Source organism: Sylvia atricapilla, chromosome 6 (genome assembly GCF_009819655.1).
Source record: "Sylvia atricapilla isolate bSylAtr1 chromosome 6, bSylAtr1.pri, whole genome shotgun sequence".
In the NCBI taxonomy this organism is placed as follows: Eukaryota; Metazoa; Chordata; class Aves; order Passeriformes; family Sylviidae; genus Sylvia; species Sylvia atricapilla.
In genome coordinates this window covers 33,350,270-33,367,635 of record NC_089145.1, presented here as the reverse complement: position 1 = coordinate 33,367,635, position 17,366 = coordinate 33,350,270, and the positions used below count along the sequence as shown (strand labels likewise).

The 17,366-nt window shown below is 35.7% G+C and overlaps 1 protein-coding gene across 1 annotated transcript in view; it reads right to left on the bottom strand.

Moving 5' to 3' along the window:
* DPH6 (diphthamine biosynthesis 6) overlaps positions 1-17,366 on the bottom strand; it is a 195,876-nt gene that overhangs the window by 104,203 nt on the left and 74,307 nt on the right. The window contains exons 9-12 of the mRNA XM_066321445.1: positions 13,006-13,149; positions 11,974-12,105; positions 8,188-8,317; positions 3,726-3,900 (exon numbers count right to left, since the gene is read on the bottom strand). Coding sequence (XP_066177542.1) covers positions 3,726-3,900; positions 8,188-8,317; positions 11,974-12,105; positions 13,006-13,149 — 581 coding nt within the window. The remainder of the gene's footprint in view (positions 1-3,725; positions 3,901-8,187; positions 8,318-11,973; positions 12,106-13,005; positions 13,150-17,366) is intronic.

Below are 17,366 nucleotides of genomic sequence, written 5' to 3'. Positions count from 1 at the left end.
TCATCATTAAAGAGAAGATGAGAGCACTCTCCAAAAGGTAATACAACTATTCCCCGCTATTCGGTGGACGTTGTGATACGGGTTGTGATTGTATACCTCAGTGGTAGCAGACAGCTTTAATTCACAATTTGTCCAATGGCACTAATTAGATACATTGCTTAGAGTCAGGTTTCTCAAACTCCAGCTAAGAAGCATATGGCACATAAAAGAAATTATTAAAAAGATGCAGAACTCAGTTCTGTCCCACTGTTTCCTGACTTGCATACTTACAATCTCCACACAATTTAGAAGTCAACAAGTCAACAAGATGTCAACATTATACATTTATTTCTTTTCTGGCAATGGGTAGGGAAGAAATAACAATAGCTTTTATTTTGGTGATGAGATTTCTTATGCAAGAGTGTGCATGCCAGTGGCACTGGAGTACAACTTGCTTGCTTTCATCTACAAAAAATTATGATGTCTAGGTACCTTGGAATGGCATCCGTGCCCCCCAATGCATCAAGCACTATCCAAATTACTATAATCCACTATCCTGCCAGGTATGGTATTGCCCAAGTTGTTGACTAAAACAACTTGGGAATATCATTCAAAGTATCAAGCCCAAAGGAACATTATTTAGAAACAGAACTGCTGACTATCACCTTTTTTTTCCCCCATCCACTGGAAGGTATTCTATCCCCTTATTAATAGATATAGTATAAAAACTTGTTGAATCACAGAAGGAAAAGATGAGGACGAAGCTACTGGGTTAAGATAGTGCAAAAAAAAGAGAAAAGATGACTGAATGATGGCTCAAACTGGGATCTGGCAGCTGTCAAAGGGAAAGAACTGAGGTCTTGAGTCAAGCTAAAGGTTTTAGCAGACATGATCAAGTCATAGATGCATATAATGTTGGCATATGTACAAAATACATTATGTCTTACTGTATCTTCAAACAGTTCATGTCTACTTCTTACAAAGAAAAACACTTCAGTTGTTTTTATAGAATGCTAATCCCAGAAGTGAAAAAATGTTAATTTGAAAGAAGAATTTTGCTGTAAGTCATTTGAAAATCCTTATTTCATTTTGCCACTGTTGCTTGGTATCTATCAAACTGAGGTCAGGACATTCTCATGGTAAATTCCAAATCTTTACTTTTTGTCCTTATAGCACTGTTGGCAAGATCCTGAAAGATCCCTACTGAATTGAAATGATGCTCTGTTGAGTGATTTTTGAGGCTGAAGTGTGAATTCCATAGTTTGCATGAACTACCTACATCTTTCTGCTGCCAGCTCTGCTCTTACATGCCAGGGCACATCAATCCCAATTTGCAATATCCTGAATATTAGTCTATGGTCTATTCTGAACTCCACAAAAACACTGTGCAAAAATACATGCTGATTCCCCAGTGTCCATAAAACCTCATATTGGACTAAAAAGACAAAAAATTTAATTCTCTAATTGTTGTTGAGGAAAAGACAAACTCTACATATATACAACATAAGGGTAATAAATATTTACTGTTTTAAGATCATTCAGCTTCTGTTCCTCAATCATAAAAGCTGAATAAACATTTCATCATCATAAAATTTGTATAATTTCAAATAATTTCTGTTGACTACAAAGATTAAAACCTCACTTTTGTGCCTTCTTTATTTATTCTGATAAATATATTCCATTTTTAAAATATATTTAAGTGCTTACTACTGCTGGTGAACTTAAGAGCTTAATACCTGTCCATACATAATGTTAGGAAGTTCTAAAAACACATTTAAAGAAGATTTAAATTTTGGAAAATTTATGTGTAAGAAGATACAAAAACCGTATCTTCCATTAATAAAATTTCAAATTCAAATACTTAGTTTATGCACTGAAACACTCCACTATGATGTTTTCTTATGAAAAGGTTTTTTAAGTTATATCCTTTATATGCTATTTTAGAAAGAAAAATAGTTAAATATTTAAAACATTTACTAGAATGTTTATTTGTTCTAGTATATTTGACATACACTGTATCAAGCTCTCAGAATGGAAATGTTACAAAAAGTCAAAAATTCTCAGCAAGACAAAACCAGAGTTAAATATTGATACTCAGATGAAATGTACTGTTGGTAGTAGTAAGGCAAAATCTGGCAAAGGAAAAATAAAAATATGGCTGCCACATATATTACCAATTCCTCCTGCAGGTGTTTGTGGACTAGAGACAGAACACAGCTCTAAAGGACAACAAATGAGTGATCCTGTAGCAGAGGTACAGCTTTTTATTACTGTTACTTTACTCCTGTGGTAATTTTTAAAAGTAAAAATACTTGCTTTACACTGTAAGGGAAAATAAAGTTGCTTAAATGACCTCTTGAGGTAGAAAATAATAAAGCAAAACAAAACGCACCAGTGGGAAATTTCCTTAATGTTTGAATTGCTGACCAGTGTTACTGGTTACACTATATTTGAAGAGATATGAACTTTGGGTATGCTGACTGCCCCACACCACCAGAAGATCTCCAGTATCTGCGTATGGACAATTGCAGGATGAGATTTTTCACTGGGTTACTGAAGCAATTTTCAGTTGACACACTTTTCAAAATTTACTTGATGGCAGTTCCAGGATATGGAGAACAGTTGCAATGTAAGAGAAATTTCTCCAAATAACAAAGATACAAAGTTTATTAATTTTAATCTTTGAAGGATTATGCATGATATGATACAATTATGATTACTGAAGTGTAAGACTGAATAGAATAAAGTTTAATAAACTGACTTCCCACTTTCTCAAGAAAAATGGATATAGAAATATGATAAAACCCCACCCTCCTGTAAGACCAAAATTCATACAGTAGTAATCTACCAGCATTTCTTCCTGAAAATAAAACAAATTCCTCATGAGCTTCTGAGGCAAAAAACTGTTCCTGAAATTTTCTGTAAAATGGTACAAAGGCAAAACAAAGTAGAATTGCATAGCCATTGTACTAGGTTTTCAGACTCATAAATATTTCAGGCAATTTAAACAGATGTCATAAAGTCTTGCTTAAATCAGTCTGCACAACACCTGACAGTGTATTACATGAGAAGAGTATTGGTAAGATAGGCATAAATTCTTTTGCAATGGAGAAGGTTGAGACAGGTCATGAATTGCCAGAATGGTACTAGCTGGACAGAAAATACCCTAAAAGGAGAAATTTTCAAATGCAAATTTTTGGTCCACTTTTCCACGATATTTCACTGTCTCCTTTTCATTCTTCTAAATAGTATGTAACATTCTGTTCAGTTTGTTATTCTTTTGAAAAATAGAACGGTTCTTCAACCTTGATGTTCTTTTAAACAATCACAAGCCCCAAAAAGGATTTCATTAAATAAGCATTTTAGGACTGACTCTACCTATAAAAAAGTTTGAGCTTTAACAAGGAAACTGAAATATCCTCAGCTGTTCCTAAATTCTGTTTATATTCTAGGCAGATCATAAAAGTATATGTATGACAGGTTTTTTGTCTAATTATAATATACAACAGAAGTATGCTGTTCTTGAGAGTCTCTGAAAAAAATAATTTAACCAGTTTTATCACCACAAAATGAAGAACTGATGAGAGGTAAGTCATCTACAAATTTTAAAACCATAAATTCTAAATGCTATTTTTTTACACATTTTCTTTTGCACATAGAAAACGAAGAGAGAGAAAGTGACTTTATTGCTGTATTCATTTCAGTAAAGGGGGATATATTTCACATGAAGTAACAAAAATTCCTACCTTGATGGACTGACTGTAAGGTCCTATGCTGGCAGGTGCCCAGTGGGAAATGCTCTGTACATGCATGACCAGTTTTTCATCATGTACTACATCATCCGTTGCCATGTCATACTTATGTACAAGGCAGTCAATGCAAAACAGCACTCCATCAGGTAACAGTGTTTCCACACATACTCTGAGAACACAAGGTTATTATTTTGTTGAAACAGAAGTTTGCTTGAATCAACTTTCAACATTTATTTTCCTTTTTTTTTTTTTTTTTTTTTTTTTTTTTGTCTGGACATTATCTTAGGAAATTTTGCCAGGATCATATAACAAAAGTTAGAGTATTGCAATAAACTGCTAGCATTAACACTATCATCTCCTCAAGGACACTGCTGGCTCACAGACAGCTTCTTGTCCACCAGGACTCCCAGGTCCTTCTTCGTAGAGCTGCTTCCCAGCACTTGAGTCTCCAGCCCGTAGCGCATGGGGTTATTTCTCCCCAGGTGAAGGACCCTGCATTGGTCTTTGCTGAATTTCAGAGGGTTCCTCTCTGCCCATCTCTCCAGCCTGTTGAGGTCCTTCTGTAGGGTTGCACAGCCCCCTGGGGCATCGACCACTCCCCCCAATCGGTGCCACCAGTGAACTCACTGAGGAGGGATATGCACCTTCATCCAACTCAATGAATAAATTAAACAATACTGGGCCCAACACCGAACCTTGGGGCACACTGCTAATAACAGGTGTCCAGCTAGACCCTGTGCCACTGCCTCTGGGATCTGCCATTCAGCCAGTTCTCAATCCACCTCTCTGCCCATTTATCCAGTCCACACTCTGAGTTTGCCTATGAAGATGCTGAGAGAGACAGTGTCGAAGTTTTCTAAAAAAGCAGGAGCTTATAGTTCCTTTAAAACCTTCTCACAGGTTATCTGTAATACTAGCATATTTTTCTGCTATTCTTTAAGTTGCATGAGAGATACATACATCTGACAGGACTTAAAATCTACTTAAGCATTCATTTATAAAGTTCACCTCTGTTTCCTCCAAGGAAGACTGAGTGCCTTGATGAACAGACAAGACGTGTGTTGCATGTGGCCAGTTAAAAAGCAGGGGGGTTGAGTGCCTGCGTGGGGAAATCAACATTTCAAAGCCTGAAAAATAATTATATTTGCAGTCAATGCATAGAAAAGTCATTTAGCTCCCAGCAGGAATCCAACAAAAAATTACTTGTTCTTTTTACATATCATGTAACATAACCTTATAAAATTCTTCCCATCTTGCTTATTTCTTCCAAGAAAACTATTTTTCTTCTCACCTCCCACATGTAAATAAAGTAGATTTTACTCATTACCATCATCATAAGCATGGATGAATGTATTTTCTGCTTGGCCTGATAAATTTTCAAGACAATTTTGCAAATTTATTGCAGATCCACACCCGAGTCAGTGCTTCCAGCATACTGCTTGTGAGAACTTCCACAACCAGGCCTCCGTACATAACGCAATGATGCAACCATGCAAACTGCTGTACAATTTTTCTTCAGGACAAAATGCAACACAGACAAATATGCAACATAAATGCAATGTTGTGGAAAGGCACCTGGGGGTCATGGTCGATGGCAAGTTGGGTATGAGTCAGCAGTGCCCTGGCAGCCAGGAGGGCCAACCCTGTCCTGGGGTGCATCAGGCACAGCATCACCAGCCAGGCAGGGGAGGGGATTGTCCTGCTCTGCTCTGCTCTGGGGAGGCCTCACCTCAAGTGCTGGGGCAGTTCTCAGAGCCACAGTACAAGAAAGACATAAACTGTTAGAGAGTATCCAAAGGCGAGCAAAAAGATGGTGAAGGGCCTTGATGCGCAGCTGTATGAGGGGCAGCTGAGATCACTTGGTCTGTTCAGCCTGGAGGAGATTTAGGGGAGACCTCACTGCAGTTACAGCTTCCTCATGAGAGGAAGAGGAGGGACAGGCACTGATCTCCTCTCTGTGGTGGTCAGCAGCATGACCTGAGGGAATGGTATGAAGATGTGTCAGAGGAGGTTTAGATTGGATGTTATGGAAAGGCTCTTCACCCAGAGGGTGGTTGGGCGCTGGAACAGGCTCTGCAGGGAAGTGGTCACAGCACCAGCCTGACAGAGCTCAAGAAGCATCTGGAAAATGCTCTCAGGCACATGGTGTCTTAGGTATCCTGTGACTCTTAAGGTGTCCTGTGCAGGATCATGAGCTAGACTTTGATGATCCTTGTGAGTCCCTTCCTACTCAGGATATTCTATGATGCTTGGAAAACTGTTTGCTCCATAAAAATAAAACTAAAAAGCCATTTCCCTGCAAATTTCTAATCTTTCTACCTTGTTATTTTACTGATGGAAGGCTATGTAGCCGGCTATGCAGATGTGGAGGCCTAAAACATTCTTTTATAAGAAATGAAAGTTATATCGGGAGAAGATGAGTATTATAAAGAGAGCCAACAACATGTAAGAGTGGAGAATTATTTTGTGTTTACAGCTAGGATTTAGATCCCTCCTTTGAAGGCACACAGAGCCAACCTTCCTATTTCTCTCTGATTTAATAATCCTGGCCTACAGTCAGCATCTTGAAGAAGCCTCTTTCTGCTTGTTTTGGGTCAGACACCCAGGGAGTGTAGTGGAATGTGATGATTATCTTAACAATGTCTTTGAACTATTTGTCTTGCTATACTTAAAATTCACAAGCCTCTATTACACTTCATATTCTGCAATAGGATTATAAAACATAGGATTTTTCATTAGAAAATTGCTGAACAGTTGGTTTTAAAAATATGAAGAAGACAAGAGGTATGACCCTGCTTTTAGTGCAGGATTGGACTAGATGACCTCCAGAGGTCCCTTGCAACCTGTATTAACCTATGATTCAAGTGAAATTTTTCAAGCTATATCAGTTCTGCATTCTCAGCATATTATCTCAGAAGCATAAGAAATTACTGTGAAAAATTACAAATTACTGTAAAAAGAAATGAGCTATTTTGACAAGGGCAATAAAAAATACAAACAGAAAATTAGCTTTAACACATATTTTTTAAAAAAGAAAAATTTCATGGGCTAGGTGGTTTTTTATCCAATTTCCAATGGAAAACAAATCCACCACACCCAAATAACACAGGAATCACAAAGGGCACACCTAAACCAACAAGCAATTTCATTATTTTGGATATAGACTTGGAGGCAACATAGAAAATTTTGTAGACCAGATATTGAAAAAACTATTGCTTTGTGTATCCATGAATAAAAGTGTTATCATCAATGTAATTTCATACTTGAATTCTTACTGAACATGGAAGTGCAGCTAACCTATCCATCTAGTGTGATTATCTGAGGGAAACACAAGACATTAAGAAAAACCAGGTTGGATCTAGCCAAAGATCTGCCTAATCCAGTATTTGTCTTCAACCAGAGCCAAGTGCATAAAGGCCGGGGAAGAAAAGAAACAGCCTAAATATAGTTTTGAAATAACTGTCAGTATCTCATCATGTGAATTCCAAGCAACTGCTGAGATAATAATTTTGGTTTTGTATTTAAGAAAATAAAGAGAACAAGGTGAGTAACACTTGTCACAAAGACTTAGAAGGCTCTAGACCTCATGACTTTTACAAAGACTTAATATTTGTAGTAAGTTTTCAGTAATGCTTTTGACACTTTCTCCCATAATACACTCATAGTGAAGTTGTTGATGTATGGGCCAGATGAGCAGAGAGTGAGGTGGAGTGAAAACTGGCTGAACAGCTAGGCCAGTGGGTGGGATCAGTGGCACAAAGTCTCAGAGGTGAACAACCAGGAGCCTATACTGACTCCCCTCCTGCTCAACATCTTCATTCATAATCTGCATGATGTGGCAGAGTGTATCCTTGGCAAGTTGCCATCCACATGGGTATTGGAACTTTATGTTCAGCAAGGAGAAGCTGCAAGTCCTACACCTGGTGGAGGAACAAACCCAAGGTCCAGTATATTCTGTGGGTTCATTGGCTCAAAACCAGCTTTACAGAGAAGGACTGGAGATTCCTGATGGACACCAACTTGAACATGAGCCAACAATGTACCTTTGTGGCAAAGAGGGTTGATGATATCCTGGGTTGCATTCAGAGAAGCACTGCCAACAGGTCAAGGTATGCAAACAAAAAAGAAAAGCAAATAAAATCCCACCAATACAAACAGTTGTCAGTTCAGTCAAGTCAAAAAGAACTAAGACTTGCAAACTATGTATTATCCTTCAGTAAGTCCATATGTGGGGGCATTTGTAAACCTTATGGTATATATTAAAGCAGGAATTTCCAATACCAGTGTTTTTGACATGAGCAACTGTCATGTTATGTGATGTTAATACTCCAAAAGGCAGAAAAAGTCTTCTTCTGTGAGACACAAACATTTGGTAAAAAGCTTCACAAATATGGCAACAATAATTCAGTCTATTACAGTGCATCATAAATATACTATAGTAGTAGTCTAATCCTACCTTGCTGGTGGACACAAATCAAATTCTGCCACATAAACTGAGTTTATAACACTGAAATCTTTCATGCTCTTCATATATAGATGAACCAAAATAATATCATTCAGTTTCAATCCCTCTGAAGCCAAATTAGCTGCAGGATTTAAAAAAAAAAAAAGCTGTTAAAGACAGAATATTTTAAATATGTGTAGAAAGACAGCACAGGCGTCCTGGTTTTGTTCAGCAAAACCAACTGGTAATAATCTAGCTGTTGTCTAAACATGACTGAAGATTTTGCAGTATACTACCTTTCCCCATTTAATACTTACTTCTTTCATTACAATCTCTCTCATGTTAGTTTTCCAAATATACAGAACCAGACTACAAAATTAATTTTATCCACTCTGAGCAGTGGTGAATTCTTGCCCCATGAGAACACATCATGCATTCATGCATGTAGATATGTTACAGCCCGAATTACTTGTATCTGCAAGTTTGATTATCTTAGGGGGGCTTTGGGTGGGGTGTTCATTCTGTGACAGCTAGTAATCTACAAAAGACTTTGAATCACAGAAATACAGAACTGGAAGGGACAATAGCCATCTTCAAGGAAAAGATCAAATATTTATATGTTATTCCAGAGGGATGCTTGTCTAAGCTGTTTTTAAAAACTCTCACTGCAATAATAGTCTCTGCATAAACAAAGAATTATAAATGGCAAGACAGACAATAGGAAACAGAAGTGGCCACAGGAGAAATGAAGGAAAGATGAGAGCAGAGGAAAGCTCAAGCAGACAGCTAAAGAAGAGATACTGAGAAGTCAAGATCATCTGAATGTGCATGCATAGAATATTCCAGTCATAGCACTCAGAAAGAATGTATTACTCTTACATAACATCCATCACATAACAAGGTATGTGATCAGCTCAGCAGTGTCTCTTGTAGCTCACGAGCAATAGAAACTAAATGAAGACAAAATCTTCTCTGAATACAGAACATATATATTCAGAGACTAACTGATCTAATTTAAATAAGCCATGTAAGATTTTTCTCAGTGTAATTTTGAGGATCTTGCCCTTTAATGTTACAGTGTGCACATGTATATATACTTCTTTATTTGTTTTTCAGTTGAGAAGTAAAAGGGTCTGAAGACAATCTCCGAAGGTTGTTGCCTCAGTGAGAAACAGTTTTTGTGTTAAACTTTTCAGTGCTTTTAAAGACAGTTCAGGATTTTGCACGCTTTCATAAGGATTAATTTGGTCACACCAATACTGAACTTCCTTCTACATGTCTCAGCTTTACTTAGTAATACTGCCAACAACAAAGGCAATCTGAAGAAGAGAATTCTCAGTTACAGAAAAGAAAGTGTGCACAAGGGAGGTAAGAAGTTACATAGTAACTGACATAGAACTCCTATGAAATCCTTATACATGTCCAGAAATATCACCTGATAAATTAGCATACTATGGCAATTCTGTATGGAAATTGAAATGTATTTGAATACTACCTGATAGCAATCACTAGGTCAATATCAGCTGTTACATCATCAGTTAAGGAGGAAACAGGGACAATTTTTGAATTTCTAGCCAGCACTTCAGTCAATAAGAAAGGTCTGCAGTTAAAAGGTCTGCAGCATTATATGAAATACTGGAGGGGGAAAAAGCCCTCAACCAACTGACACATACCTCTGCACACATGAACATCCCCAATTTAAGTTTAAAATAACCAACAAACTAACTCTGTGGACACAGAGTAAGTTGAAGGGAGTGATTTAGGTAAATTCATAATTTCTACCTTTACTTAAAAAATATCTCCTAATTAAAAGTACTATCCCTTTTCCCCCTGCATTCATTAGAAGAATGGTGGGAGATAACTTCTCTCCAGCTTGTAATCAAAATAAAACTGACTCCCAAAGCACTCTCTCTAGTAGAAAGGCTGGCTGATGAACTGGTTAGCAATCCACCACTTGGGGTCTTCATAACAACAACTGTTTTTCAGGGACAGGACCCTTACATTGCATATCTCCTGGATATACAGGGAAACCAGACACACTTTCTGTTGAATTTCAAGCCATTCATAGATTCTAATAGTTTACTGGATATGATCAGGTGAGACTCATCCTTAAGCAGAACTGCCTCAAAAGGTTAAATTGACTGAAGTACAGCTTTCTTTCTTTCTTTCTTTCTTTCTTTATTTATTTATTTTAAGGGGTTATCCAGAATCCTTAGCTGAGACCCACAAAATGCACCATCCAAACTGTCTACAGGAAGTAGCATTTAAGAACTTTAGCCTATTTTAATGTAGTAAAAATCCAGAGTTTCCTTCAAGCTTCCGAAACTTTGCCATGGTACAACTACATCAGAGCTGCTTTATATTATAGAAAGTACATTAATCTTTGTCATTTTCCAATCACATCTAAAAAAAAAGTTTAACATGAGAGTTTAAGAAAACAAATGTATAAACAGCAATATACTGCGTTCCCTTCCATTCTTGGCTTCATAGAATTCCATCCATTCTACAGAATGTTTAATAGCGTCTAGTAATAAATTTCCATTTCCAGATCCTTTTGTCAGCACCATTCACTTTAGAGGTGATTAAGTCAGTTAACTCAGCAAAGAGTTTAGTAGTACTGTGCTTATTCCATTCTCACCACAGTGAAGCTCAACTGCTGCAGAGATATGAAATATGTGTTCAGAAAAAGCCTTGTGCACATTTGCAGGTTAAGTTTTCAGAAACAAATTGTTTTGTTTTTCATGACAGAATCATAATTCATTTAGTTTCTACATCTACTTCCAAAAGGAGAACAACTAAAAGAAACATGAGTACTGAAATTTTCTGCAAAAGATCAGAAAACTTTTTTTTTCCTTGCCATCACATAGGTAATGCAAATAATCTGCTGAAAGCAGTAGGCTACTGCACTGGTCAAACACAACCTTTTTTGGCAGATGCTAAGGCAAAGCTACATAGTGTTTGTACAAGCAAACTTCCATTCAAAGATAATGAAAAGAAAATAAGACTGCACAACCTTCTTGCTTCACTTTATAGATGATATGCAGATTTACACTAAGGTCTATTGCCTTCTTCAGTAAAAATCTGATCATTTCCATCTTGCTGATTTCTAAACAATCAAAAACTATTTTTTTTTACCTTCTGTCAAGTATGACTTTGCTTCTAAAAAAAAATTCTAGAGTTTCTTTATCATCCTATACTCAATCATGAATCCTCAGCTGAACATGGAAAAAAATAAGATATGATAGGACAATATCTCAGGCAAATCCATAACGAAGAATATGGATTAGATTCTGAAAATTATTTTCATTTTTGTGAATGAAAAGAAGCCTGTACAAACATACTTTACTTAAATTTTAAAATAAAAAAATACAAAACAAAACATGACCTAATCTTAAATGCCAAAATGTATATCTGCTTTCTAGAATACTTAATTTAAAATTATGGAAGCTACAAATGTGTTTTAGCAAGCAGACATCTATAGCATACATACTCACACACACTACATATATTTCAAGAATGCTATAAAGTGAGCAAGTACTGTGGAAATAGTGTTTTTACAGTGATATGAACACTACTCTGGCTTTCCAAGGTCTTCAAAGCCAGTCAAATTATGATGTGTTAAATATTAAAGCTGGCAGTCTTGATATCAAAGGTTCCAATCAAATGAAAAATGAGATGGCAAACCAACAACCACAACATATAAAGTTATAAAACCACATAAAAATACAGAGTCTTCCTTAAGATCATATTAAAAACACAATCAATGACAGCAGATAATGTATTAACTGAATAAAGCACCTCTGAGAGAAGAAAATGCTTCCCGTGCTGCATCTTGAGCATTTTTATCCTTTGATGGAAGGAAGTGGGCAGAGATACCCGAAAACCACTGGTAACCACTTAGGGATTTTCCTGAATTTTGCAATGTCTTAGCTATGGGAAATGAAGAAAAGAACTATGATTACAACAATGAATAGTTTCAGATTAACCAAGGATACATTTAAAACTGTTTAGGAAGAAGAACTTAAGAAGAAGACAGAAAAGAAACCCACAAACTATAAAAACATTTTCCAAAATATTTACAAAGAGATATAAAAGTAAGTTCTGGTAACAAAACTCTCAAATCCTTCTCCAACACTGCCTTCACAAAATATGCATGCAAGCAGCACATTAGCTGTGAATTTCAGTACTTTTTCTCCTTCTTTTCATTTTTGCTGATCTTTTACAATTTCTCAACCCGTTTGGTTACAGACTTGGCACAAAATGTGACACTGAAAAGCTAAAATTTTCAAAAGTATCCAAGTCGCATAAAAACAGATTTTTAAACTTATATGCCAAATTTTACTGGAAGTCAGGTGCTTAACCAGGTTCTGATAACCTTTTTAAATGCATAACTTGTTTAGACATTTTTAAAGCACATCAGGCACTTATCCATACCCAAGACATACCAAAGATCTAAACACTATTCAATAACCAAACACTATTAGCTGTCAAATACAGTTTTCAGGAAGTTTACCCATCTATGTATGTAGTATAACAGAAATGCTGCAGTATTTCCACAGGAGGAGGAGAGAGAAAGGAAGAGGGAGAGAAAGAAAGAAAGAAAGAAAGAAAACAGGTGTTATACTCCTATAAACTAACTTGAAATGCTTCACTTCTACAGATCTATTGATTATTATCAGAAAAATGCATTCTATTCTCATTTTTAGACTAATTAGTATGGGTCAAACACATTTTTTTCAGGAGTGCTTGTATAGTAATTAGCATATTCCACCTGGCATGGAATAGTCAATCTTTTTTATCTAAATTTTTTAAAAACTGTGCAAAACTCACTGGAAGCCAAAGAGTTATGTTTCAAAGTCTTCCAGATGACTGGACTATTTTTCTGTGGTTCATACTCTTCTGATGAAGGGAAAATATCATCTGTGCAGCTTATCTCACAAGAACAGCTATTCATCACAAAAGTACCTGAGGATTCTTCCTGCTTGAGACAAACATTATAAAATAAGCAAACAAACAGGATGTCAAGCAGCATGAAATCAGCACATTTTATCATTCAAATACATATTTAAGTTACAAAAAATATTATAGCTCAACAGGTGCATATCATAGAACAATTCATGAAATAACAGCAGTAGGATTTCCTATTAGATTGCAGAACTGGTAAAACATAATGTACACATCAAATGGAAGGAAAAAACAGACTTAGTAATTGAGGACAGTAGATACGAAAAATGATGAGACCCAAGAATAAAGGCAGAAAGAATACTATTATAAAGAAATGGTATCCCACAATTATATACAAGAAAACTCTGTTTTCAAAAAAACTGTATAAACTAAGTGAACAAAAGAATAAAAGCACAAAAGTAATAATTTTGTAATTAACATTGTCATTAAATACTTGAAATACAGCAAAAGATTAATAGAAAGTTTTAAAAACTTTTTGGAACAATGAATGAAGGCTGTCTCTGTAAAAAACTCCTCTTTCTATTATTTCACAAAGACTATCCTTTCCATCAAACACTTAGGTATGAACTGAGATAACAGAAAAATACATTTCCCATGATCTATACATTGAAGTAATTTCTTGACAAGGAAGGAAAATCATTGTGACCAAATACTTTCTCAGGACCAGGAAGAGAAAACTACCCATTGTACCTTTTAAAGCAAAATTCACAGTCAGACTGCTTACTGACAATCTTTAACAATTCTCTGCTCATTACATTTTCAACATGCCACATAATTACAGCATACAGTTTTTGCGGTTTTTTTTTGTTTTGTTTTGTTTTTTTTTTTGTTTTGTTGTTGTTGTTGTTGTTGTTTTTTGGGTGTTTTTTTTTTGTTGTTGTTTTTAATTTGCTTTTTAATTTGAGAGCAATCAGAACCCTTACTCTCTCCCATCTGATTTTCCAGTCAGCGTAATCTGCAGAGCATGTTGACTTTTGGACCACTAGCTTGAGTAATACCACTCGTCTATCTAAAAGCAATATGAATTCTGACAGAATTTACCTAGAAACCGTAATCAAACACCATTGCATGGTGCAGTGACATATTCTATCAATTACATTTCTTCCCAAAGATCTCAAATTTCATCTAGTATCTAAACTATGCCTTTTATTGCAGGCTTCTTAAATACTAAATTCACAAAAATTATAATAAAATCAAATAGGCATGATAGAAAGTTGACAAAATATGAAATCTTTGACAATCCTTAAACAGGGATTAGAAACATTGGACTATTTCTTTAGATAATACATTTGTGTTACATGTAAAATGTCATCAAAAAGAATATTAACATTATATAGGGAAGTAATTTTTATTGTATTTAATTTTGCTATATTTTTTTCTTTCCTGTGGAAAATAAAACATATTCTATTGCAACTTTAAAGATTTCTCTTCATATTAATCACAAAATAGTGAGAAAAATAAAGGCAGAAAGCCATAGTATGCATCAGAAATCTGTGATAACTCAACTCCTACATCAATATTTGACTTCACTGAAGTTAAAAAGCATCCAGGTAAGGTAATGGAGTGCATTTGGAAATTTTGAGGAAAGGCTAAATTACAAAAAGATCATTATCTGTGAGAGGAAGCTCAGTTCTGCTGACTCTAAAAGAGGTCAAAGGTAGTTTTGTAAGGATTGTAAACACTAAGTCTGTTATCTAAGAGGGGCTGATATTCTTTGATTGGAATTAATTTATTCATTCCTCCAAGAAAAACATGAAAGTCAAGCTAATAATCTACTTTACATGAATCAATTGCACATCAGAGGTTAAAAGAAGTCAAGAAGATGCAACAAACATGACACACATTCCAACTTTTCAATAGACAAGCATCCAGCAGCATCTCTACCATTTCCCACTCACTGAATTACACCTGTGACTACTGCCATCAGTGGGTGCATTTTGCCATTATCCAGAGGGATGCCTGACTGCTCCTATGCCTTCAGGTATGACTTAAAAAATAAAGAAGCAGGAACACAAATTTGTAAATTAAAAAGATCTTAAGATGGTTTAAGTGACCAGAACCAAGAAAATTAAACTCTTTTAAAAGTTTCTTATTTTTTTATCTACAAGACCGCACTTCATGGAGATATACAGAGTGCATAGCAGCATCATGTGCTAGAAGTGCTACCACTTGCTTCCTGCAAATTGTTGTTTTACTAAATAAATTACTTTCACTGAGTAATTCATAGCATCCACCATGAAACAATCAACATGCATTGTAGCATGGAGAGTTCTAATGTAACATGCAAAGTTTGCACCTCTTGGTCCCTAAGTAAGCACGCACTAACATGGTGATGTGAATGATGCCACTAGACTGCTGCTCTGGGTTCTGTTTTTACATCACTTGGATTTTAACTTCACTATGCCACAAAAATCCATCAGATGGAAAAAAAAATGTTAACTGAAAAGGAAAAAGTTCCACCTTGGCAGTTTTTAACTCCCTTTTATTAAGCTTTACATAATCACATTTGAAGAGGATTTGAGATACAAGCATCTTCTGAGGCTGCTATTAAAGATCTGTAACTTCTCTCCACCCCCTAACCTGGAGGACCAAATTTATATGCTCTGCAAGTGAATATGAAAAGAGCATCTACCCCATTTTTATGCCATCAGTTAAAATGCTTTCATCTAGACATGACTTCTGCTTCGTAAAAAAAAATCACGGATATGGAGTGAGCCTCACAGACTCTACCACAGCTGGTCAGGTATAACATAGAGAAAACCCCATTAGCTTTGTAATTTGCTAATGTTACAAATATCCCAAACTGATACCACATGAAATTTTTGTACCATCTATAGTTACATCCTTTTTTTCCTAATTCTGTATTTTACAAATAATTTAGCTTCTAGCAATACTTTTTCACAGAGATAAAAAACATGATACATCTGTGTTTCCACACATACACAAAAACCTGATCAGTCCCAAAATTTTTGGAAATTATTGTGAAATATCAGAAATCTCTTATAAGATGCAAAGTCTGTAAAAAAATTAGGGATGTCTGTTGATTTCAATGCCTGTGATACATCACAATGACTCATTCAAGCCTCCAAAACCACTGGCAGTCAGTCACTTCCCACAGCAGCACAGGTGCAGGCTACAGCAGAAGTATTAGGTGTGGAACCTGGCACTCAAGGAACAACAGGCTCAATGCCAGCCTAAACAGAGCTGCCATCTTCTGTTAAGTAGCTATATTTAAATCCATACAAATGTTGGACTTCCATATCTCTTAACAGAGGAAGTAATCTAAGAAGCTAAAACTTATAGACTGCCACAAACAGAGTAACTTTTCCTGAATAATATTCTCATCACTTTAAAAAGAAAAAAAAATCAAGCTTGCTATAATGACATTTTAATTAAATCTCACAGAACCTATTTTATCACATAACATTTTCATGTTACTTCACAGAAGCAATATATTTTCCCATTTGTTACACAGTTTCTCCCACACCCACTGTACATTGTGATACCAACCTAATTTTGGATCAGAGCCTGCATGCATGCATACACTTAACTATATTCACATAACTCATGTCATTGATGCAAGTGCGCTCAGAATGAAGTTAAGCAAATGCATGAGTGTTCCAAGATCCAAATTCTCCTGTTGAAAAAGCCTTGGAGCTAGGACTTTGACTGATATAGCTGAAATTCCATGCAGTGGTCTTTTATGAAAACAACAGATTGTCTTTTAAAAAAGCTTACAGTCTCTGCTACAGAAACTGGTATAAAAACCTATCACAACACAATTCTAAAACTGATAACTCTCCCACTGAGCCACAATGAGAATACAGTGGAGCACAGAGCTCAGAAGACAAAAGATTATGATAATCTCTTTATTCTTTGTGATGTACCTTGATAACAGAACTCCTTGAAATAAATATAATGAGAGATATCACATGTATCTTGCATTAATTTGAGTACAATATACAGAATCATAGAAAGAAAATCCTTTACTCCAAAATTCTTTCAAATAAAATATCTTCATTATGAAAAGAGAACTAAAAATTATCTTTCCTCAGAGTACTGGATTGAATCTGCAATCAAATAGAGTAGAAAAAAAAATCCTTTATGTATTAGTGTTTGAAATAAATCAGAGCACAAAAAAAGTTTTGTGGTATTTGTTATCAAGTTCTGAAACAAAACAAGATGCAGAAAGGAAACTGAAGGTTGCCTAGGAGAAGTATTGTTCA